General features: G+C 45.4%; 1 protein-coding gene across 5 annotated transcripts in view; it reads left to right on the forward strand.

The window, feature by feature from the left end:
• Positions 1–25,495, forward strand: part of ZNHIT3 (zinc finger HIT-type containing 3) — a 108,282-nt gene that overhangs the window by 47,309 nt on the left and 35,478 nt on the right. For 4 of the 5 annotated variants that reach the window (XR_010235441.1, XM_063954998.1, XM_063954997.1 and 1 more), the window contains exon 2: positions 23,522–23,608. Coding sequence is in view for 4 of the 5 variants with exons in the window: in XM_063954998.1 (XP_063811068.1) it covers positions 23,522–23,608 (87 nt within the window). In the remaining variant the exon portion in view is untranslated. Of the gene's footprint in view, positions 1–390; positions 423–23,521; positions 23,609–25,495 lie in introns of all 5 variants that reach the window. The other variant, XM_063954999.1, reaches the window with a different exon arrangement.

A 25,495-nucleotide genomic window follows, 5' to 3' on the forward strand; every position in this document is an offset into this window, starting at 1 on the left:
TGCAGTTACCGCAGTTCAGGTTACACCATCCTGAGATGGCGAACCTAAACTCCATGGAGAAACAGAAAGCAGAGCTTTCCATTCCTTCATGAATTGCATTTGCCACACTAAAGTATGGTGGTACGATTCAGGCACAGTCGGGGGGTGCCCGTTGGAGAAGTCTGTAACTGCTTCACGGTAAACCGCACTGAATTGCGGTAAGCAGAGAAAATCCCTGTTTAATACAAAATAGGGCTTTTGTCAGCTTTCTGAATAGACCTCTAAGTCGGGTAAATAGATATATATCATTGTACACTGTCACTGGAGGTGCCTAGTTTATTGAATGTACTATAAATCTGTGTTAAATTTTTGAAGTTTTTAATTTGTTTTGTTTTTTTCCTTTTTCTATAGTTGTTCCCTTTTATGTTGCAAGAAGCATAAAGGTAATTTTTTTTTTTTTTTTGGTCATATTTAAATCTATGTTTTGGGATGATAGCTCATTCATTTAAACAATCTGTTTACAACCTTACATTGGCTTAAGGGCATTCGGACTTCATTGTTAAGTACTTCCCTTGTGGTACATACTGAAACCGGCAGCAGCAACGGTGGTATTGTACAGAGGATATAACAGAACAGATGCTGCTTATTCACAGAATATGGTATAAGGTATAACTCTTTGTATGCAGTAGGGAGGCCAATCCCGGGATCGGCGGGATCCCGGGATTTGGGCCCAAAAATGCCGGGATTTGAATCCTGGGATTGGAGCATCCAATCCCGGGATTCACGGGATTGCACTGTGCATGTGCGGGAGGGAGTGTGTGTAAGTAATACTACTTACACTTAGGCGGGCGGCAGCCATAGACTAACGCTGAACGCGGCGACACTTCAAATGTGGCGCCGGCCGCCAGCCAATCAGAGCTGGCGGACCGGCAGCCAATTAGGAGCGACTGCTGCTGCCGCTTCCCTGATTGGCTGCTGGTCCGCCTGCTCTGGTTGGCTGCCCGCCGGCGCTTCATTTGAAATGCCGCCGCGTTTAGTGTGTCCATGGCTGGCGCCCACCTAATAGTAAGTGTTATTACTTAAGTTACACCCAGCCTCCCTCCCGCGCCGCTACCAACCCTCCCCGCTACCTACACCCTCCCGCCCAGCTACCTACACCCTCCCGCCCAGCTACCTACACCCTCCCGCCCAGCTACCTACACCCTCCCGCCCAGCTACCTACACCCTCCGCACCGCTACCTACACCCTCCGCACCGCTACCTACACCCTCCGCACCGCTACCTACACCCTCCGCACCGCTACCTACACCCTCCTGCACTGCTACCTACACCCTCCCTCCCTTCCCCGCCGCTACCTACACCCTCCCGCACTGCTACCTACCCTACAGCGCTGCTCCCTACACCCTTCTTTACTGATCCCTACTGCAATCCCGGGAATCCCGGGATTGACCGTTTTTCAATCCCGAATCCTGGGATTGAAAAAACGGCCCGGGATTGGCCTCCCGAGTATGCAGTCACTTCATATCTATAGAGACATGTTTTCCAGAGTAAACTGTTTTATTACTATTTTCTGTTTATATTTTATTATGATCCTGCCTATTTTTCAGGGCGGCATTTCATAAATGTATGCAGAAAGTACAGCATTAGCACTATGTTACTAGTGGCCTAATGCAGTAGATTTCACAGAATCGTTGTATTCAAATTTTTAAGAGGGTATAAAGGGAAAGGAGTGTAGGAGAAGGGGTACTGCTTATGTACTGTGGAAGAGTAATTCATTGAACAAGCAAAATAGTAATGTAAACTATTCTGTAGTACAGAATTGATTAATTTGTAATTTTGTGTAGATTGAACAGTTAAGGTAAGAGAACTACAGTCAAAGCAAGTCTCATAATTATCCAAGGTCCCAGTAAATTGTAAAGCAGCAATACCGTAGTAATCTCTGTAGAAAACTATAGGAATATCTTTGTGGCAGTATTGCAGGGTGTCTAAAGTTCCCCATCTACTAGTGCGATATGGTAACTTTTCATCCGATTCTGAGCTTTCGGATTGATGGATCGGATGAAAAGTGACACATCACATGTCATTTTCATCCTGCTCTGATCCAAGGTGCGTTCCCGTGCTCCTCGGATTGGAGTCGCAGATCGCCATGGCTGCCACGATTATTTATCGCAATCTGAGGGAAAAAGGTGCACATCGTAGTGCTTTTCGTACACCTGCGATCCAATCGCATGCGTTAACTTGGAGGAGTCACTTGACTGGTACCTGGTCACCCCTATCCACACGCCCAGCAGCAGCATGCGATATATCGGATGCGATATATCAGATGTAAAAAAACACTTAAGTTGCAAATCGTACTCTCAAGACTCCCGGAAAAGTCGGGGGAAAATCTGATCCAACTTTCAGTTCAGATAAGTCTCACTAGTTGATGGCGGTCTTAATGATCATTAGCTAAGATGGGGTGCCTTAGGGTTCAGCACCGCGGAGACATGACCACAGGGAAGTTTCACCTTCATCATTGTTATATGCTAAGGTAGCAATAAAATACAATGTTTATCACCAGATCTCCTACATCAGATATTACCCACACTGTGGGGCAGATGTATTAAGCCTGGAGAAGTGATAAAGCAATGATAAGTGGAAGGTGATAATGCACCAGCCAATCATTACGATTTTGAAAAATGAGTTAGGAGCTGATTGGCTGGTGCGTTATCACCTTCCACTTATCACTGCTTTATCACTTCTCCAAGCTTAATACATCTGACCCTGTGTTCCATTACTCCACATCCCAAGTTCTGACTGATGTCCGTAGTGTACATTCTAGCACCATGCACCTAATCGGTGAGTAGGGCATATTTTAATTTTTAAAGGGCAATAATTTAGACATGATGTATTGTTATAGCTACTGTAGCGATATATTTTAAAATGTTGCCAGTAAAAATTAAAATATTCCCTCACTGATTAGGTGCATGGTGCTAGAATGAACACTACGTGCATGCCCCTTCTTTTGTCTCCTGAAGCTGTTCTTTTCTCTCCATTAAAATTCCCTCCTATCTTGTCCCATCCTGGGACAAATGGCCAATCACAGGTCATATTGTAATAGGGTTATTTCACAAGATGGATGTGTAGTGTGATCATCCCCTTGTGTGCTAGTTACTACCTGTTACCTTGGCAGAACTTGGCACTGACTGATGTTAATAAAGGCAACTGTTTATTATAATGCTGAGTTTCTCTCCATGTTAACATTTTGCTTTCTCTTACGTCCTAGATGATGATGGGGTCCATATAAGTACCATGGGGTATAGACTGGTCCTGTGGAGCCTTCGGCACTATAAAACTTTAATAGTGTGGGCTGGCTCCTCCCTCTATGCCCTTCCTCCAGACCTCCATTTAGAAATTGTGCAGAGAGAGCCGGACACACTTCCAGGGAGTTCAGAAAAGGATATTTCTAAGTTCTAAAATTACAGGGAGGCTGCTGACAACAGCCTCCCTGCTTTGTGGGACGCAGGGAGAAGGAGCAGGAACCAACTTCCTGAAGAGTTAATGGCTCCTGTTCCCGCTGACAGGACACCATTAGCTCCTGAAGGGTACTGATCGCATAGCCCCCGATGGCGAACGCTCACTCCCACAGCAAAAGCCGCCACCCCCTGCAGCTGCCAGAAGGTGACAAGGTGGTGAGTACTACACACCAGCGATCCGTTAAAACGGAAAGCTGGTGTTAATGGCGGCTGAGGGGAACGGAGTATAGCAACAGGCTGTGCTCTACCGGTTCATATATACCGCAGGAGGGGCACTCTGAGCTGGCAAAAAATCCCCAAACTGGTCACTACAGTAAACGGGGGTGAAAAACCCTCCGTTTACAACAAATCCCTCAGCCCAGTATAAATCATTAAAACGTGGGAGAGCCGCATCATTTTGGGGGCAGGGCCTCTTCTCATTACAGATCCAGCAACAGACCAGCGCCATTTTAAGCTGCAGTCACTGCAGAAGACAGGCTGCAAGGAGCGCTGACCTCCTTCATAACTCACTATCGTACCAGGGTGTTATAGAAAGGGGGGAGAGTACTTTTGGTGCTTATGTAAAATATATATATATATATATATATATATTAGGGAGGGATATGTGTGTGTGATAGAATAACCTATTAGGTTACAAAATTAGCGTAGGTTTATTTTGAACACATCTAAAAACGCTGGGTGGAGCTGGCTCTTCTTTCTGTGTTACTCAGTGAGGGAAATGTTTATTACAAATACCCTGTGTGTGTGTGTATGTCTTATACATAGATGCCTTATACACTGGCCCATCTCCTTCACGTCAACCCACCTCAGCCATATTAAAGCGTTCTCTTGTACGCATAATGAATGTCGACACAGACACTGATAACGACACGGGGGACATTGATGACATTAGGGGAGCAGATGCTACCCTTTCGAAAAGCATTCAGTCAATGATTACAAACATCAGAGAGGTGTTGGAAATCACAGATGCCCCTCCAGCAGAGGAGAAAAGGGCCTATTTTACTAAAAATAAGAAACCTGTGATAACTGCTATGTTTTAAAATGCCTGGAAATGCCCAGACAAGACATTTCAGATTCCTAAAAGAATCTTAATAGCTTATCCCTTTCCAGAAGGTGATAGGGCAAAGTGGGAAAATTTTCCCATGGTGGATGCATCCGTGTCCAGATTACCAAAAAGATTACCTTACCCGTCCCAGGCACGGCTTCATTATAAGAACGGGCTGACCGCAAGATTGAGACTACACTTAAATCAATTTATACGGCTAGCGGTACTACTATCAGACCCACTATTGCGGGTGCATAGGTTTCAAATGCTATTGAAAAATATGCAGAGAATCTGTTAGAAAATATAGACACAATTGACAAGGATGAGAGTATCACAACCCTATGTCCTATAAAGGATTATGCGGGATTCATGGTTGGGGCCATGAAGGACATTGGATTAATGGCTACACGGTCGTCATCCATGGTGGTGTCAGCGCGCAGAGGCCTCTGGTTAAACTAGTGGGCAGTGGACGCAGAATCTAAGAAAAATGTGGAAACCCTCCCTTATGAAGGTAAAGCCCTCTTTGGGGACTCATTAGATAAGTGGATATCTAAAACAACATCGGGTAAATTGTCTTTTCTTCCTTCCGCAGCGCCTCCTGCAAAGAAACCATTTTTGGGCCCGCGACAAAATTCCTTTCGAGGTGGGAAAGCAGGGAGGGCCAGAGGCTCCACCCCCTTCTTTGGTAGATGAAGGGGGCGATGAAAGAAGCCTGCAGCAGGGGTTTCTCTGGAACAGAAAACAACATCTGTTCCACCAAGCCGGGAGTTCAGTCAGGGGGGAGACCAAAATCCACTAAGAATAGGGATTGCCACAAGGGTTTAAGAGCTCCCACCTGGCAGACTTTTCAGGAAAAATTAGGAAAATTAGTTGAATCTCTGACTAAAATTCAAAAAACAGTCTCTAAGATTAGCGGCGCTCTGCCAACACCCCTTTTAACCTTTGTTTCTAGCCCAAACAAGATTGGCAATGAAATATTATTGAATGCAATTCCAGATGTTATTAGACCTCTTCCAGATAGAGGCTTCTTGTCCAGATGTTGACATCTCAATAGATAAAGTGATATCTTGCAGCACAGATGTAGGGGAATTAATTATTCCACCACAAAGTCTTCCAGATTGATCTCTACAACATGATGTTCAGTGCACATCTTTGGATGTTGCAGGGAGTACACTGTTGACCGTACACTTGGAAATCTTCCCTATAAAGAGGGAACAAGTCCCATCTACGCGTGGGACGCAGGTTCAGGAATCCGACCTGGCGAATAATTTAAGAAAGAACTTCCAGGGAAGAGTATCAAAGCCAAGAGCACTTCTTCACACAAGCATTCGGAGAAGAAGGATAAACAAATTCTAAGTCAACAAAAGTTCCGTTGGGAGGATCCCGCAAGGAAACAAGACCTTTGAAACATTCCTCAAAGGGTCATAAGACTGTTTTATCTCAAAGAAGTTATGAACACATTGTTCCAGGTGAACAAGCCCACATGCAGTGGCAAAAAAGCCCTGGTTGGTTCCGAGGGCATTTTAGTTACGGAAAGTATTCACTCCAGTTCCACTAACAAGATCACAAAATCTGATCGTGACCCCAAGAGGGCTAAGGAGCGTTTGCTATCTGACTCTCAGATTATTTCAAAGAGTTCCAAGAATTCTTCCTCGTCAAGAAGACTTGAGTTGGCAGGAACCAGTTCTTTGCTGAAACTTACCGCAACTAAGTTTGATGGAATGGAGGTCAAACGCCAGATCTTGGCTCGGAAGGGTACTCCGAACGAAGTAATTCCTACGCTTATTCAAGCTAGAAAAGTGGTGGGCGCCCAACATCCTCTACGGACTACAAGTTAAGGATTTACCGGTAGGTATTCAAAATCCTGTTTTTACTATGGAAACGATGGCTGTAAAACTGCAGCTTTTCTGGCTTTCCCATAATCCCTTGCCGGGGGATGTGCTAATATGTTTCGTACCCCAGTTTTAGAAGTCATGCATGGAGGACACAGTGATCCAAATAAGGCTGTCCGCTTTGGAACGGAGTCCAAGAGGGGTAATAGCAGTCCTTATTCGGATTGCTGACACAGTCCTGCTATTTCGGTAAAGTGCCCACTGTCATTCTGAACAGGTCGCGAGGTGACTGTGTCCTCCATACACTGCTTCTCAAACTGGGGTAAGAAACAGATCAGCACATTCCCCGGCATGTGCAAGAACAACCATAACTGCAGATAAGTGTGTGTGTGTGTGGGGGGGTGAGGTCAAGCAAGGTGCTGACTTACAGCGTGGCCAGTACCCTCCCTTTGTATGTCATCTACTAAGCTGTTCAACAGTTTTATCACTTTATCCATTACACAGTTCAACATAGCGCATATGTAGAGACAGTTCTGCCCCCTCCACTGTGTGACTATACAGCACAGACTGTGACTTCTAACCTAACCAATTTAAGGAACATGCTCCTTTTAATAATCTATATATGACTATTTGAAAGGGCTTTCCTCTTGCGTCCTAGAGGATGCTGGGGTCCACATTAGTACCATGGGGTATAGACGGGTCCACCAGGAGCCATGGGCACTTTCAGAATTTAATAGTGTGGGCTGGCTCCTCCCTCTATGCCCCTCCTACCAGACTCATTTTAGAAAATGTGCCCGGAGGAGCTGGTCACAGCTAGGGGAGCTCTACAGAGCTTCTTTAGGAAAAGTTTATTTTCAGATTTTTTTTTTTTTACAGGAGGCTGCTGGTCACAGTCTACCTGCAACGAGGGACTGAGGGGGGGGGAGCAGTGTCCGCCCTGTGGGGTCTTGAGCCACTGCCTCCGCTGACTGGACATTGAGCTCCAGAGGGGACAGATCGCGCCCCGCCACAGGGGAACGCTCATCCCAGCAGCCAGCTGCCACCCCCTCTGTGTGCTGAAGTGTGGGGAGTTAGCTGAAGTGTGGCGAGTTAGTCACTGTCCCCTGTTACAAGCGGGGGGGGGGGGGGGGGGGGGTCAGTGAGAAGAAGGCAGCTAAGGGCGGGAAGGCTCAGCGGTACTAAGGTGCGGCGCTGTGGGGAGCGCCCTGAGTTAGCACTGGGCCCCACACTGACCACATTAAGCCTGTCGGGGTCCGCGGATCTCAGCCAGCACTAAATTCCTCAGGCCAGTATAATCTACAAGAGCGGGAAGACAGCGCCATTGAAGGTGCAGAGTTTCTCAGAGCGGACCCAGAAGCGTTCTGCGCCATTTTTCCTGCCTGCACTCACAGCCAAGTGGATCCAAGTCCCTCCAGAGCAATCTCCATCTATCTGTACGGTACCAGGGGGTTGTAGAAGGGAGGGGAGGCTGTATAAAGGCTGTGTCACCTATTAAGGGACACAGTCAGCGCTGGTTAGGGACTCCCTATACCTCGAATAGTGCTGTGTGTGGGTTGGCTCCAATCTCTGTGTCTCTCTGCTGTTCTTGGGGGGGGGGGGGGGGAACTCTGTCTACATAATACCCTGTGTATTTGTGGGGTGTGTGTGTGTGTGTGGCAACATGTCTAGGGACACTGTTTCATATGCTGCAGAGGATTTGTCTTCCCAGGAAGACTCCATACCATGTAATCAGGATTGCACTGTCATAGCGCAGATCCCAGCTAGAGAGCCAGAATGGTTAGTCTCTCTTAGGGGAACTATTTCTCAGATTTCTGATAGGGTTGCTAGGACTGAACATGCCACTCAGGTCCTGCAATCCTCGATGGTTGTATGGTCTAATACTGTTTCCTCGGGGTCCCCTGCGGAACATTCTCACAAACATGCACTTGCAATTATGCAGGATGACACGGACACCGATTCTGACACTGCAGACGGTGACGGGGATGTGTTGAGGGAGACAGCATCACTTGCCAAGGGGGTGCAGTTGATGATTGAAGCCGTAAGGGATGTTTTACACATTTCTGATATGGTCCCTGAACAGGTGGAGGAGGCCTTCTTTACAGATAATAAGAAGCCCCCCCCCCCTCACCTTCCCAGCATCCAAAGAATCAAACGTTATCTTTGAAAAGGCATGGGAAACTCCGGAAAAGAAATTCCAGATCCCTAATAGGGTCTTAGTTGCTTTTCCATTCCCAGAGGAAGATAGAAAGAAATGGGACTCCCCGCCGATAGTCGACGCCTCTGTCTCTAGGCTGTCCAAACAGGTGGTGGTGTCAGTCCCGGGTTCTACCACATTGAAGGATATGGCAGATCGCAAGGGGGACGCTACGCTTAAATCCATTTACACGGCTTCAGGGGCTATATTAAGGCCTACTATAGCCTGTGCTTGGATTGCAAAAGCTATTGCCAGGTGGTCAATCACTAGGAGGAATCAACTATGCTGGATAAAGGTGATGTTGATTTATTTTTACGCAATATTCAGGATTTTGCAGGGTTCCTGGTGGATTCCATAAAGGACCTGGGTTCCATGGCTGCAGGGATCTCCTCCATGTCCGTCTCGGCTCGCAGGGGTCTCTGGCTACGCCAATGGTGTGCGGACGCGGAATCCAGGAAGAGCGTGGAGGGCCTTCCCTACACAGGTCAGGCCCTCTTTGGGGAGGCACTGGATGCGTGGATTGCCACGGCTCTCGCGGGTAAGTCTACTTTTCACCCCTCAGATGCACCGGCTACGAAGAAGTCTTTCACGCCAGCTGCGTCACAGTCCTTTCGGCCCGCGAGGCCTAGAAAGAACAAGCCTTCGAACACCTTCTTCAGAGGTGGTCGTGCCAAGGGAAAGAAACCTGCTTCCGCAGGTTACCAAACCCAGAATCCCGCTTCTGATACCCCTAAGTCCTGCGCATGACGGTGGTCAGCTAGGCCTGGTCGAAGGTCAGGTGGGGGCAAGACTCCGACAGTTCAGCCAAGTCTGGGTGTCGTCTGGCCTGTACACCTGGGTCCTGGATATAGTGTTCAGGGGGTACAGACTGGAGTTTCAAGATCCCACACCTCACTGTTTCTTCAAGTCAGGCTTACCAGCTCTGCCAGCAGACAGAACAATTCTTCTGGAGGCCATCAGAAAATTGGTGGTGTCGGAGGTCATTGTTCCAGATCCGCATCAACAGTGGAACAAAGGTTATTATTCGAACCTTTTCATGGTACCGAAACCTGATGGTTCGGTACGGCCAATTCTGAATTTAAAGTCTTTGAACCCTTATCTCAGGGAGTTCAAATTCAAGATGGAATCTCTGAGAGCTGTCATCTCAGGACTAACGGAGGGGGAGTTCCTGGTGTCTCTGGACATCAAGGATGCGTACCTCTACATTCTCATTTGGTCGCCGCATCAGGCATATCTCAGGTTTGCTCTATTGGACGATCACTATCAGTTCCAGGCGCTGCCGTTTGGCCTTTCCACAGCACCGAGGATATTCACCAAGATGATGGCGGAGATGATGGTTCTCCGCAAACAGGGGGTGAACATAATACCTTATCTGGACGGTCTCCTGATCAAGGCGTCATCCAGAGAGAGGTTATTACGATCCATCGCGCTCACTACACAACTGCTCAGGAATCACGGTTGGATCCTGAACTTCCAAAGTCTCATTTGGAGCCGACAAGGAGGCTGTCTTTCCTGGGAATGATCCTCGACACGGAAGTGCAGAGGGTATTTCTCCCGGTGGACAAAGCATTGGTGATTCAGTCAATGGTCCGGGATGTCTTAAAGCCTACCCGGGTATCGGTTTATCAGTGCATCTGCCTTCTGGGGAAGATGGTTGCCGCATACGAGGCTCTGCAGTATGGCAGGTTTCATGCTCGACCTTTTCAGCTGGATCTCTTGGACCAGTGGTCGGGCTCTCGCCTACACATGCACCAGAGGATACGCCTGTCTCCGAAAGCCAGGATTTCGCTCCTCTGGTGGCTACAACTCCCACACCTTCTGGAAGGCCGAAGGTTCGGAGTTCAGGACTGGATCCTTTTAACCACATATGCAAGTCTCAAGAGGTTGGAGAGCAGTCGCCCTGGGGTAAACCTTCCAAGGAAGGTGGTCGAATCAAGAATCCCTTCTCCCAAAAAACATCCTGGAGCTACGGGCTGTGTACAATGCCCCTCTGCAAGCAGCACACCTGCTACAGGATTGGGCTGTTCAGGTGCAGTCGGACAACGTGACCACCGGTGCCTACATAAACCGACAAAGCGGAACGAAGAGCAGGGCTGCAATGTCAGAGGTGGCAAGAATCCTCCTTTGGGCAGATTGACACGCTGTAGCGATGTCGGCAATCTTCATTCCGGGAGTAGACAACTGGGAAGCAGACTTCCTCAGCAGACACTATTTCCATCCAGGGGGATGGGTCCTCCATCCGAAGGTGTTTGAGGAGGTAACCGGTTGGTGGGGGGTTCCTCACATCGACATGATGGCTTCCCGCCTCAACAAAAAGTTGGGGAGGTACTGTTCCAGGTCAAGAGACCCTCAGGCAGTGGATGCACTGCTAACACCGTGGGTGTTCAAGTCAGTGTATGTGTTCCCTCCACTTCCTCTGATACCAAAAGTTCTTCAGCTGGTAAGAAGAACAAAGGTTCTGGCAATCCTCATTGCTCCGGACTGGCCAAGACGGGCTTGGTATGCGGATCTGCTGGATCTTCTGCTAGAGGATCCAAGGCCCTTACTTCTTCGGGAGGATCTGCTACTGCAGGGGCAGTTTGCCTATCCAAACTTACCATGGCTACGTTTGACGGCATGGCGGTTGAACGCCAGATCTTAGCTCGGAAAGGTATTCCGAGTGAGTTTATTCCTACCCTGATTCAGGCTAGGAAGGAAGTAACGTCTAAACATTATCACCGTATTTGGAAGAAATATGTTTCTTGGTGTGAATCCAGGAAATTTCCTGCGGTGGAATTTCAACTTGGACTTTTTCTCCTTTTCCTGCAAGCAGGAGTGGATATGGGTCTGAGATTGGGCGCCATCAAGGTCCAGATCTCTGCCTTGTCCATCTTTCAAATACAATTGGCTGTCCTCCCTGAGGTTCAGACCTTTTTGAAAGGGGTTTTGCACATCCAACCTCCCTTTGTGGTGCCAACGGCACCCTGGGATCTGGATGTGGTGTTGCAGTTCCTACAATCACCTTGGTTTGAGACTCTATTGAAGGCTGACATCAAGTTTCTCACGTGGAAGGCGGTCACTTTGTTGGCCTTGGCTTCTGCCTGACGTGTCGGAATTGGGGGCTTTATCTTGTAATAGCCCTTATCTGATCTTTCATGAAGACAGGGCGGAACTTAGGACTCGTCCGCAGTTCCTGCCTAAGGTTGTATCGGCTTTCCATATCAACCAGCCTATTGTGGTGCCAGTGGCTACTGACTCAATTTTTCAAAGGCCTTGGATGTTGTGAGGGCTTTGAAACTCTATGTGAAGAGGACTGCTCATCATAGGAAAACTGACGCTATTTGTCCTCTACGATCCAAAGAAAATTGGGTGTCCTGCTTCTAAGTAGTCTATTTCACGCTGGATCAGGTTCACTATCAATCATGCTTATTCTACGGCGGGATTGCCGTGTCTGAAATCGGTTAAGGGCCAATCTACTCGTAAAGTGGGTTCTTCCTGGGCGGCTGCCCGGGGTGTCTCTGCCTTACAGCTTTGCCGAGCTGCTACTTGGTCTGGTTCGAACACGTTTACCAAGTTTTACAAGTTTGATACTTTGGCCTCTGATGACCTCGGGTTTGGTCAAGCAGTCTTGCAGGAGCCTCCGCGCTCTCCCTCCCGTACTGGGAGCTTTGGTACATCCCCATGGTACTAATATGGACCCCAGCATCCTCTAGGACGTAGGAGAAAATAGAATTTTAATTACCTGCGGTAAATCCTTTTCTCGTAGTCCGTAGAGGATGCTGGGCGCTCGCCCAGCGCTTCGTTTTCCTGCATTGGTTTCATAGTTCAGTACTGTCTGGTTCTTAGGTAAGTTCTACTTTGGTTACTGTTTCAGTACTGTGTCAGCTGTTGCTGAGTTTTCCGGCATGTTGGCTAGATTTGTATGTTGTGTGAGCTGGTATGAATCTCGCCACTATCTGTAATTCCTTCTCTCGAAGTATGTTGTCTCCTCGGGCACAGTTTCTAGACTTTTTGGTGGCTCTGGGGGAATTCAAGGGAAATCGCATAGTCAAAATCAGCCATAGTCAATATCTCACTGTGTATGCACCTTAAGACAGGCGTGATTGGCAGCAAATGAATGCCCCTGTCATTATCTGCGCAATCTGTAAGATAGCACGCCGATTTGCAAGGCAATGTATGAACTGTCAGTTGCACTGACCGTTCAAACACCTACAGCTATTAATTTCAGTAGCTGAAGGTAATGTTGCCTCATCACCACAGCCGGTGCATCTGCCCTTGGTTGCTGGCCCTGGGCAAGATCTTGCACATGCGCTCCGGAGCAAGCCAGAGGGAGAGACACAGCGTATCATCACTTAGCTATAGCAACACACATTGTACATCTACCCCTTAGTTTCGTGTTAATGAGTTTTTCTGCAGAAGGGTACACTGTGTTCCACAGGAAAACATTGGGGTGTAGATTTTAGTCCAAAGACACCAACAGGATAAAGCTTTAGGCTGTCTCAGGATGCATTGGGGCTTCCTCTGTAACCCTGCCTCCAGGCACGGTGAGCTCTGTTTCAAGTTGGTGCCTCTGGCAACAGGTCAACTAACGGAGGCTGCGCTGGGCAGCCCTGAAAAAGCTTAATAAAAGACTTCAAGGGACGAAGCTTTTAAATATCAGGGTGACATTCAGCGCTGCATCTACGTCGCCCCCCCCCCCCCCCCCCCCCCCAAGTGGCGTTGCATACTCCCACGGCCTGTTCCAAGGTACTTGCGTCTGAGACGCTACGGCAGAAGCTCTCCTGGTTCGCGTGGCTGCTACGGGAAGGAGGTAAGAAAGTCCCCCAAGCGGGAACCGCCACTAAATCGCATTCCTGTCGCGGTCTAGGGAGACGGACTGCGGCGCTGGCGTGGACACTGTCACCAAGCCAGGACCCCACTAGACCACCAGGGCAATAGAGCACAGGTCGGGTGTACTAACTCCCCATTTAATAAGGCTCAATAGGGGAGTCGGCGCTTGACTTGTAGCCCTTCCCTGGCCCAGAGGAACATCTACTGCAGATTTTCCCGTCCTCCAGCTGCCTCACACTTTCCCGCACTCCCTGAGACGCTGGGCGCCATCTAATGAATATAGCTGCGACTGGTCTCCGGGTCTGCAGGACAAGGTCTCCCTTGTAAAGCCGTCTGTATACAGCGCTGTGACTTTACTAACATTTGAGTATTCTACATGTGTTTATACAGACAGCGTTAGTTAAGAAAAAGTGTACCAAATACAGAATATATTGTACGAGTATTGTGACACACACAGTGGGGCAAAAAAAAATTTGGACAGCCACCGATTGTGCAAGTTGACCCACTTAAAAAGATGAGAGGTCTGTAATTTCTATTATAGGTACACTTCAACTGTGACAGAATCTCAAAAGAAATCAGGAAATCACATTGTATGATTTTTAAACAATTTACTTGTATATTCTTGTGGAAAATAAATATTTGGACACCTACCAAGCAGCAAGACTTCTTGCTCTCACAGACCTCTTACTACTTCTTTAAGAAGCTTTTCTATCCTCCACTTGTTACCTGTATTAATGGCACCTGTTTGAACTGGTTATCTGTATAAAAGACACCTGTCCACACCCTCAAACAGTCAGACTGCTCCCTCTTCACCATGGCCAAGACCAGAGAGCTGTCAAAGGACACCAGGGACAAAATTGTAGAGATGCACAAAGCTGGGATGAGCTACTCGACAATAGGCAAGCAGCTTGGTGAGAAGAGATCAACCGTTGGCACAAATATTAAAAAATGGAAGAAATACAAGATCATGGACAACCTCCCTCGACCTGGGGCTCCATGCAAAATGCAAGATCTTACCTCTTGGGTTATCAATGATCTTGAGAACGGTGAGGAATAAGCCCAGAACTACACAGGGGACCTTTTCAATGACCTCGAGAGCTGGGACCACAGTCACAAAGGTTATCATTAGTAACACGCTACGTCTTCCTGGATTGAAATCCTGCAGCGCCCGAAAGGTCCCCCTGCTTAAGCCAGCACATGTCCAGGCCCGTTTAAAGTTTGCCAGTGACCATCTGGATGATTCAGAGGAGGATTGGGAGAATGTAATGTGGTCAGATGAGAGCAAAATCGAACCTTTTGGTATAAACTCCACTCGCTGTGTTTGGAGGGAGAAGAATGATGAATGGCATCCCAAGAACACCATACCCACTGTGAAGCATGGGGGTGGAAACATCATGCTATGGGGCTGCTTTTCTGCAAAGGGGACAGGACGACTAAGCCGTATTTAGGAGAGGATGAATGGGGCCATGTATCGTGAGATTTTGCCCCAAAAACTCCTTCCCTCAGTAAGAACATTGAAGATAGAACGTGGCTGGATCTTCCAGCATGACAATGACCCCCAAACACACCACCCGGGCAACTAAGTAGTGGCTCCATAAGAAGCATTTCAAGGTCCTGGAGTGGCCTAGCCAGTCTCCAGACCTCAACTCAATAGAAAATCTGTGGAGGGAGTTGAAAGTCCGTGTTGCCCGGCGACAGCCCCAAAACATGACAGATCTGGAGAAGATCTGCATGGAAAAGTGGCCAAAATACCTGCTACAGTGTGTGCAAACCTGGTCAAGAACTACAGGAAACGTTTGACCTCTGTAATAGCCAACCGAGGTTGTATTACAAAGTATTGAGTTAAACTTTTTGATCAAATATTTATTTATAAGAATATACAAATTGTTTAAAAATCATGCAATGTGATTTCCTAGTGGTTTTTTTTTTTTTCAGATTGTCACTCACAGTTGAAGTGTACCTATGATGGAAGTTACAGACCTGTCATCTTTTTAAGTGGGTCAACTTGCACAATCGGTGGCTGTCCAAATACTTTTTTGCCCCACTGTATAATGTTCAGTGCAGTTTTACTGCCATAACATTAATTATCTGCATTGCTAATGTTACTGTGTGTGCCTGTATCTGCTGTGAGGGATTAGTTGCATCAGGGTCATTTATATAGTGCACCACAGTATTTACCTATTAAGGGTATTCTACTGTGTACTCAGTCACATAGTACTGGATTTATTCTCAGGTATTAGACTCTGTCTGCCTTCATCGTACTAAACCGCTCTGTGTTATATTTGTGTACAATGTCTAATAGAAAGGGTAGTAAGTCTGTGGACACTCCTGCATCATGCAGAGTATGTGCCAAAGATTTACCAGAGGGGGAAGCTGTGTATGATGGTCTGTGTACTATGTGTCATGCACCCTCTACTCAGTCCGCAGCTCCTGTATCCAATCAGGAGCCACCCTGGGCAGCGTTCTCAAGCCTGCTGGGTACTCTAGTGGAACGCATAACACCCCCTGTGGCACCACTTGTACCATTACAGCCTCAAATAGTTCCAATGGTTAATCCGCCTTGGGCGGAAAACTTGTCTAACCAGTTGCAGTAGTTGACTCATTCTTTGGTCAGATAAAAATCTACCCCAGGTCACTCCCGTGTTGCTGGGTCATCTAAGCGGACTGCTTCCTCCTTACAATCCACAAATCTCTCAGATGTGTCATCTGAAGAGGAGGGGGGACCATACTGTCGTGTCAGACACTGAATCAGGCGTTTCTGGCGACGATTCTACAATGCAAATTGACATCCCTGCACTAGTGGTTGCTATTACGCAAATCCTACAAATCTCTGATGAGGAACCCACTACTGTCACAAAGAAAACTGACATGTTTAAATGGCAGAAGGTGGGTAAAAATCTGTTACCCCATTCTGGCCATTTGGTGGACCTCAGGCAGGAACTTTGGTCTAATCCAGGGAAGAAATTCCCTCTCTCTAAACGGGCCTTTGCTCGCTACCCTCTCCATTCAGAGTTATGTAACAAGAAGAAAAATTCACTGCCGGTGGATTCTCATGTCACCCACCTAGTGGTGTCATCCACTCTGCCTGTCACCACTGTCGCTTCACTGAAAGAACCAACATATAAGTGTGTGGAGGGATGCCTGAAATCTATTAACTCCCTGATAGGTGCTGTACATAGACCCACTATTGCTGCCTTCTGGGCTGCTAAAGGTCTTGAAGCATGGATTCAGGCATTAGAGGAAGAGCTGCCCGAGGATATATCTGACAGTGCCAAACAATACCTGTCTTACATCACCACCGCCTCTTATTAAATTCAAGAGGCGTCCTCTGAGGCGGGCGTGTTGTCAGCCAAGGCGTCTCCTATTTCTGTCCTGGTTCGCCGTATTCTGTGGTTGAGGTCATGGAAGGTGGACCTGGACTCCAAAAAAAAACCTTTGAGGTACTCCCTTTTAAGGGAGACATCTTGTTTGGGGAAGACCTAAATAAAATTGTATCTGAACTGGTGGCTGCTAAGACTGCCTTTATGACCTAGACAGACGACGATCGGGCACCAGTCAAATTGATACAGTATTAATATAAGAAAACCAAAATCGGACAAATAAACCCTCCAAAATTGGGAAGAAAAAAAACTTCTGTTTTTTCTTAAATTAATGGCGAGGTCCTAGTTGGTTGTGCGCCCAGAGCCAGAGAGTACATGTACTGTCAAAGGGGAGAGAAAGAAGGCTCTTGTGTGGGCGCACTCTTTAGAAAGGAAGGAAAATTCCTATGACCTATGAAAATAAATATTTAAAACATGATTTTTAATGTTAACGTTTAAAACGAAATTACCCATATAAATGATCCATGTGAAATAAAGATATTATAATTAAAGATTTTTTTAAATGTTCTGGTCTGTTTTATAACAGTGTGTGATTGGAAAGGTTGTAGACATTTGATCGTCTTACCCCCATTTCCCCTGACCAGTACAGAATGTCTGTATTGATGGGACCGGGGAGTGGTCATAAAGGATTATTTGATAAGTATGTCCCCAATAGGGCTACTTAAATTCAAGAATTAATGGTCACCAGCATTCAAAAGGACCTGACTTTCTGACGTATGCCAAAATGATTGGAAAGCCTCAAATATGAAAGAATATCATTAATATGGACCCTAAACATCAACTTCCTACTAAGTCCTTTGGCATCTACTGTGCCCCTCCCTATTGGCTGTGTCCATAAACAAAACCCTAATCACTATAGTAACTGAATTCCCATAATTCCCGTATCACGTCACATCCGGTGACGTTTTTGCCTGGTTTCCCTGGTGACCAGCTGTCCGTATAGTGCGGGATTCCAATAGTCATCCCGGAGAGTGTTATTCTGATGGTCTCCATGGCAGCACTTCCTCCCCCTCGCGTCACGTTCTGTGACGCGCACCTCTCTCTCCATGGTAACCTGGTGGAACTGCGTTGCGTCACTTCCTCTGACGCGTATGCCGGTTTCCATAACAACCCGGATCGAGCGTCAGACATAGCTTCTTACTGGCGTTCCGGGATCAGCTTTTAGATTTGTAGCAAGTTCACATGGTGCTTAGTGGTTGATTTGCTTTAACTTTCAAAGCTCCAAATGCCCCGTTCCTTTATGTGAAAAGAACAAAGGTGGCTTAATGAAAAATATAGCGGATGCCGGTCTCCGTGACAACCCGGCATAAGTGTCAGACATTGATCTTTTCTGACATTCCAAGATCGACCTTTGAATGTGTTACAGTTCACATGGTGCTAAATTATTTGTTTCCTTTAGCATCCAAGACTCCAAATACCCCGTTTCTTTCTGTGTAATGAGCAAAAAGTATCTTTAATGAGAAATAACAAGACTATTAGAACCATAATATTAGATTCAACATTCATTTTCAATGACAGAATTAAGTTTAAAACCATACAAATAAAATAGGTATGGGTAAAGTGCAGTTTCGATATAAAGTGCTAGAAGTTCTGAGTGCATAAGAATCTATTGACTACCTAAAATACTGAGGGTGGAGGGAATGCCTATTAAAACCTCATAAAAACCATTTAATTTCTAAATCAGCATTCAAACCTCCCGGCATAAGTGTGCCTAAATTAAAAATCATTTTCATTTCAGCCTGAGCTAATTGATTTGGTAAATATTTCCTTCTCCAATGACCTTTAATATGTTTCAGACCACAAAATTGTTTGATGGCGGTAGGATTACAACCGTGTTGTACTCTAAAGTGTTCTGAAAGTGCATGGGTTGTCATACCTTTTTTAATATTCCTTAAATGCTCCCCAAGTCGTACTTTAAGGGGTCTTGAAGTCCTGCCTACGTACCATAAACCACATGCACATTCTATTCCATAAATTACATTAGAACTATTGCAGGTAATGAAATCTATGATGTTAAAACTTTTTTTATTTACGTCAACGTTGGTGATCTTACTCTTGTCAGAGTTAACCCCCCTACATCCTAAACATAATCCGCACCTGAAGAAACCTTTTGATTTGATGGTTCCCATCGCTTTTTTCGTCAGGAGAGCACTCTTCACTAAATTCCATTTTAAATTGGGTGCTCGTCTGAAGATGCACTTAGGTTTTGTGGGTAAATGACTCCCTATCACTGGGTCCTTTTTGAGTATTCCCCAATGTTTCTTAATCGCAGTTTCAATGGTTTTATATTGCGAGCTAAATGAGGTTACAAAGGCCCACTCTAAATGGTCTTTTTTTTCCTTCTTTTTGGCTGTATTGAATAACTGTTCCCTGTCTATGGACATGATTTTTTTCCTCGCATTGTCCACCTTTTCAAAATTATACCCTGAATTGATGAACCTATCCTGCATCTCTTCTGCCTGTATGGCAAATATCTCCGTATCGTTACAGTTGCACTTCAAGCGTTTAAATTGACCCTCTGGTATAGAGCTTAACCAGTCCGGGTGATGGCGACTTGTCATTTTAATATAAGTCCCCGAATCCGTTGGTTTTATGAAATTTTTCGTTCTGATTGTCTCATCTTCAATAAAGACAGTAATATCTAAAAAATCTATGGTGGTGGCACTGTACATAAAAGTAAAATGTATATTTAAAATATTGTCGTTCAGATGAATAAAAAATTCCTTAAGGAGATCCTCTCCTCCCTCCCATATGAAAAATATGTCATCTATATATCTCTTCTAGGACACCAGGTTCGCTCCAAAGGGGCAATTGTTCCAAATGTTATTTTCTTCCCATTGCCCCATAAAAATATTTGCGTAACTTGTAGCGAACCTGGTGCCCATTGCTGTGCCGACGTTCTGTAGATAAAAAATCCCGTTAAAAACAAAATAATTGTTTTCTAAGATAAACTTCACACCCTTTATTAAAAATTCTTGTAAATCTGTGTTCAGGTCACTTTCCCTCAGAGTGGTAGCTAAAGCCTCAATGCCATCCTGGTGCCTAATAATAGTGTAAAGAGACTTGACGTCTGCTGTAACCAGGATGTAATTCTCTTTCCACTCAATCGGTTTTATGGTTTCCAGAAAATTCTTAGTGTCTTTCAGATGAGCCTTATTGCCTATCACTAGAGGCTGGAGGTGGTAATCTATGTATTTGGAAAGGTTCGATGTTATTGAACCTAGTGCGGACACTATAGGACGTCCTGGGGGATTAATTGGATCCTTATGGACCTTCGGCAAAATATACAACACTGGAATAGTGGGCTCTTCAATCAAAATGAATTTTTTGTCTCTTTCTTCTAGAGTTCCTTTGGTCCAAAATTCATCCACCATTTTCATCAATTCCTTTTGTATGTGGTTAGTGGGATCCATTCTAAGTTTACTTTAAGTGAGGCCATCTTCCAATTGTGACAATACCTCTTTTTCATAATTGCCTCTGGTCATTATCACGACCCCCCCCCCCCCCCCCCTTATTTGCTGGTTTGATGACTAGCTCTTCATTCGCCTTCAAATTTTTTAATGCTCCTCGTTCCATTGTCTTCTGGTAATTAGCCTGCATTTTTAAGTCACCAGTAGCCATTTGGTGGAGTTATTGACACAATTCCAACCTATCCAATTTTATGTATTGTATTGTATTGTATTGTTCTCTACGTGTATTAAACAAGCTTCACTATTGCCATTTTGTTTCATTTCCCTATGGCAGTGATTTTCAACCTTTTTTTTACTCGTGGCACACCGAACAATATTTTAAAATTGCCAAGGCACACCATAAGTTTCCCACAGAAAAAAAACAAAACACACACATTGGCCCTCACAGTAAAACAAAAATCCACACATACATTGGCCTACACAGAAAAAAACAATCACATTGCTCCCCACATAAATCATGTTGCTCCCTACATAAATCCTATTGCTCCACACATAAATCAATTAAATTTCTCCCCACATAAATCCTATTGCTCCCCACATGAATTATTCACATTGTTCCCCCAATACATCCATAAATTCTTATTCTCCCCACATAAATCCTATTGAAATCCTATTGTTCCCCACAGGAGAAATAAAATAACAAATATTATTTTCAGCTGTCCTCCTCCCTGTCCCTCAACTGCGGGGGTTGTTCATAGTGGAGTTCTGCGAATACTGAGCAGCTGGCGGGCGGGCAGGTGTGGATGTGGATGGGCAAGGCAAGCTGTGTATGCAGGCGGGAACTGGAAGATGTGTATGCAGGCAGGTGGGCTGGCTGGCTGGGTGGTGAGACGTGGCAGCCGTGACCTATGATATCACACCGTTTTCAAGGCATAGGTCACGGCCGGAGTATGACTGATCCTCTAAGAAGAGCCTGGGCCAACAGTTCACTCTGAAGGTGCAGGAAGCTGCTCTGGCTCCGCGGCACACCTTGCAACTGGTCGCGGCACACTAGTGTGCCACGGCACACTGGTTGAAAATGCCTGCCCTATGGTGAAACTGAATATCATGCAAATGGAAGATTGACGGTACAGTTTGATGAGAACAACATTCTGACAGCGCCGGCTAAGTCATTCTCTCCAATTTTTTCTTCGTATTGCATCACGTTGGTGAGGGGTGAAGGGACCTCGTGTGAGTTTGTGAGCTGGCAGCAGTGTTTTGCGCATAGAGCTTTTGTTTAGAAACAATTCTTGTTCAAATTTCCTTCAACAAGGCCTGGACTTAGGCCTTTGTCTGGCCTCCCTCAAGGTTCACATATCTGCCTTGTCGGTGTGGTTTCAGAGAAAAATTGCGTCTATACCTGACGTTCATACATTCACTCAGGGTGTGTTATGGACTCAGCCTCCCTATGTCCCTCCTGTGGCTCCATGGGATCTGTCTGTTGTCCTGGGTGCCCTGATTGAGTCTCCATTTGAACCTCTTGAGTCAGTGGACCTTAAATGGCTCACAGCCAATGTGCTATTTCTGCTGGCTATTGCCTCTGTTAGAAGGGTGTCGGACCTAGGCGCTTTATCCTGTCGTCCACCCTTTCTAATATTCCATCATGACCGGGCAGTTCTTAGAACTCGCCCAGGTTATTTACTGAAAGTGGTGTCATCTTTTCACCTTTTAACCAAGAGATTGTGGTCCCAGCCTTTATCTTTTTGGATTTGTCCCACAAAGAGCGGTCGTTCGATGTTGTAAGGGCTCTCCGGATATATATGGAGAAGACTGTCTCTATCAGGAGATCAGATACCATTTTTGTACTGTTTGGTTTCCACAAACGTGGCTCGCCTGCGAATAAGCAAACCTTGGCCAGATGAATAAGAATTGTGATGCACAAGCCTATGCGCAGGCTGGACTTCCAGCTCCTGTTGCTATTAAAGTCCATTTCTACTCTGTCTGTTGGACCTTCTTGGGCGGCCCGCGTGTGTAAGGCGGCTACGTGGTCCTCAGTAAACACGTTCATTAGGTTCTATGCCATTAATACTTCCACCTTCTAGGATGCTTCTGTTGGACGCCGGGTTCTCGTACACACTAAGGCACGTCCCCTCCCTTGAGGAACTGCTTTAGGACATCCCCAATGTTTTCCTATGGAACACAGTGTACCCTGCCGCAGAAATAGTGTTATGGCAGACTTACCATTGTTAACTCTCTTTCTGCAAGGTGCACAGGGCGCTCACCCTGACGCACCTAGCTTCTATGAGTTTGTATGGCATTAGCCGCTGGTCTCTTCTCCTCCTCCTGTCGTGAGAATTTGGTTCTATGTGACTAACATCTGCCTTCTCTCTTACCTGCTCCTACATTGGACTGGTAACGAAAAGGAGCTCACAGTGCCTGGAGGTGGGGTTACAGAGGAGGCCCCAATGCATCCTGGGACAGCCTAAAGCTTTAGCCTGTTGGTGCCTTTGGATCAAGATCCACTCTACACCCCCAATGTTTTCCGGTGGAACCCAGTGTACCTCGCAGAAAGCGAGTTAACAATGGTAAGTCTACGATAAATCTCCTTTATTAACATTGTTTGTTTCCCACCCTTTTTTTTTTTCTTTAAGTTAGCTGACAGTCCTACCCAGCAATGAGACTGCTGAATGTGTATTCTGGGATCTATCCATGGCCAAGAGTATTGTTTATAAAAAATAAAATACAATTTATTTATTTATATCTCTAATATTTCTGTAGTATAGTGGATGGTAAAATTTACATTCCTACAAATTATCTTCATTTCTTGGTCTGTAATCAATTGGAGGGAGAAAAATATAACCCATAAAAGCATCAATAACTGCTCCCAACACAAAATGAGTTTGTCGGGGAGGCCGGATATCCAGCCACTCAGAGCCCATCTCTTATCTCTGGTTCTGAAAGACCTGCTCAAACATTAAACAAATGCTTCTTCACGCATATTACAATATGTAATGTGGCTGTTTGCCGTCAGACTGTCTCAGTAGTTTTCAAATTATCCCAAAAAATGTTTTTAGCAATTCTCATCTTGATGTTTCTCTTTAACCATTAATTACATGAAATGTGGTTTGAAGAATCTTGATTGTTTAATTTGGTTTTACCTTCATTGGTTACAAAATTGTTAAGGAGACCGTTACTTTGGACTAGTGAGGGTATGTGTGTGTATATAGATTTGTTACTTGGCAAATGTTGGTACATGCAGCAGCTCTTTGATTGCTTGGTTAGTTCACCTATAGAAGTTGTTGTTGGTTTTTTTTTGTTGTTGTTGTTTTTTTGTTGTTTTTTAAAGCATATCTTCTGACAATGTGAATTCTTTTTATAGAGGAGTGTACTCCAAAAGAAGCGCCAGAAACAACAGATGCTGCAGCTCAGCCAGCTAGCAGCAGTTATCAGCAATTTGAGAGGAAAGGTACTAATAATGTTGCAGTCCTCTTTTCTGTGTCCCTGGTGTTTCTGTTCAGGTTTTTGCCACCAGGGATCATTAAACACTAACGGGATTTGACACGCAAAAAAAAAAGTGAGGTGACATTAGTGCACACAGTATCTCACCGCTGTCCTCAATGGGTTGCTTACCAACAGAGGATACAGATATGTCCTCATACATCTTTGCTGCAGTCATGCATAACCACCCCTCTTGGCATGCCAAGTCGCATGAGAATCTTCTAACATTGGGTATCTTATTTGCCAAAAATGCATCTTAGTTGTAACGCAATGTGACTAGGACATGAGAAGAGACTGCGCTGATGAATTTGATACATAACACTTATGTATCTGTGTGTAACCAAGTCTGAATCTGCATATGAAATGCTACACTGTAGAAGCCACAGCTTTTTCCAATAGAAGTTCTGTTCTACCCCGCATACAGACCACACACAATATACAAGTGATGCATCAGTGCGATGAAAAACCTTAAAGCCCACCTAAGTTTAAAGGTTTCCTATAAACACCCCTTCTACCATTAGCCCTAGAGGAGATACAAATACTAAAATGTCTGTGAAGCAAAGGGATTCGGGCATGGCTGCCAATTTTGGTGATTGATTTGGTCAGTGGTTCTCAAACTTGGTCCTCAAGGCACCTAACAGTCCAGGTTTTAAAAATATCCATGCTTAAGCACACATGGTATAATTAGTACCTCAGTCAGTTTGATTATATCATCTGGGCTATTAGGGTGCCTTGAGGACATAGTTTGAGAACCACTAGATAAAATAGTTACAGTAGGAAAGGAGTGTGGTATGCATTTAAAGCTTAAGTTGACCTGTTCATGACCAGGCTAATCTAAGTGTTGCTTTGACGTTTAGGGAGAGATTCAGTTGTTATCACGCTGACAGCCACTAGATGGTGCCCAAACAGAGCTATTAAATTGTAGCTCCATTTGGGCACGATGGCTGCCGGCCCCTTGCATTGTGGCTCACACCCCCTGGAGGCGGAAAGCTAAAATGCGCTAAAGTGACATGTTTGGGCGTCCAAACGCCACTTTTCAAGATCACATCCAGCACTTTGGTAGGGTTTAGCTGCTTTACGCGGCTAAACCTGACCTGTATGGGTGCGGAAAACGGATACAATTGAATCTCAGCCACCTATCACTTTAGACGGGAGATCGAGCCCAATAATCAATTGAATACAGTTTTCATCAGAATTAATGAAAATTATATATAATTTTGTATCCTACTAATGTTTTATGAACATTAAATTCTGCAAGAAACTCCTCCATTCATGTTTGTTTCAAGAATGAGTTGACAATTTAACACCAGATTGTAAAGATTTTTTTTCTTTTAATATATAATGCATTTGTATCATGGAATTTTATTTTTTTCAAATCAATATTATAGATTTGTTTTTCCTGTTTTGCTGGATGCCTATTACTTTATATTATGGTATATGTAAAAAATAAGATTTTACTTACCGATAAATCTATTTCTCATAGTCCGTAGTGGATGCTGGGGACTCCGTCAGGACCATGGGGATTAGCGGCTCCGCAGGAGACAGGGCACAAAAATAAAGCTTTAGGATCAGGTGGTGTGCACTGGCTCCTCCCCCTATGACCCTCCTCCAAGCCTCAGTTAGGATACTGTGCCCGGACGAGCGTACACAATAAGGAAGGATTTTGAATCCCGGGTAAGACTCAAACCAGCCACACCAATCACACCGTACAACTTGTGATCTGAACCCAGTTAACAGTATGACAAACGTAGGAGCCTCTGAACAGACGGCTCACAACAATAACAACCCGATTTTTTTGTAACAATAACTATGTACAAATATTGCAGACAATCCGCACTTGGGATGGGCGCCCAGC

This window comes from Pseudophryne corroboree, chromosome 2 (genome assembly GCF_028390025.1).
Source record: "Pseudophryne corroboree isolate aPseCor3 chromosome 2, aPseCor3.hap2, whole genome shotgun sequence".
NCBI classification, from domain to species: Eukaryota; Metazoa; Chordata; class Amphibia; order Anura; family Myobatrachidae; genus Pseudophryne; species Pseudophryne corroboree.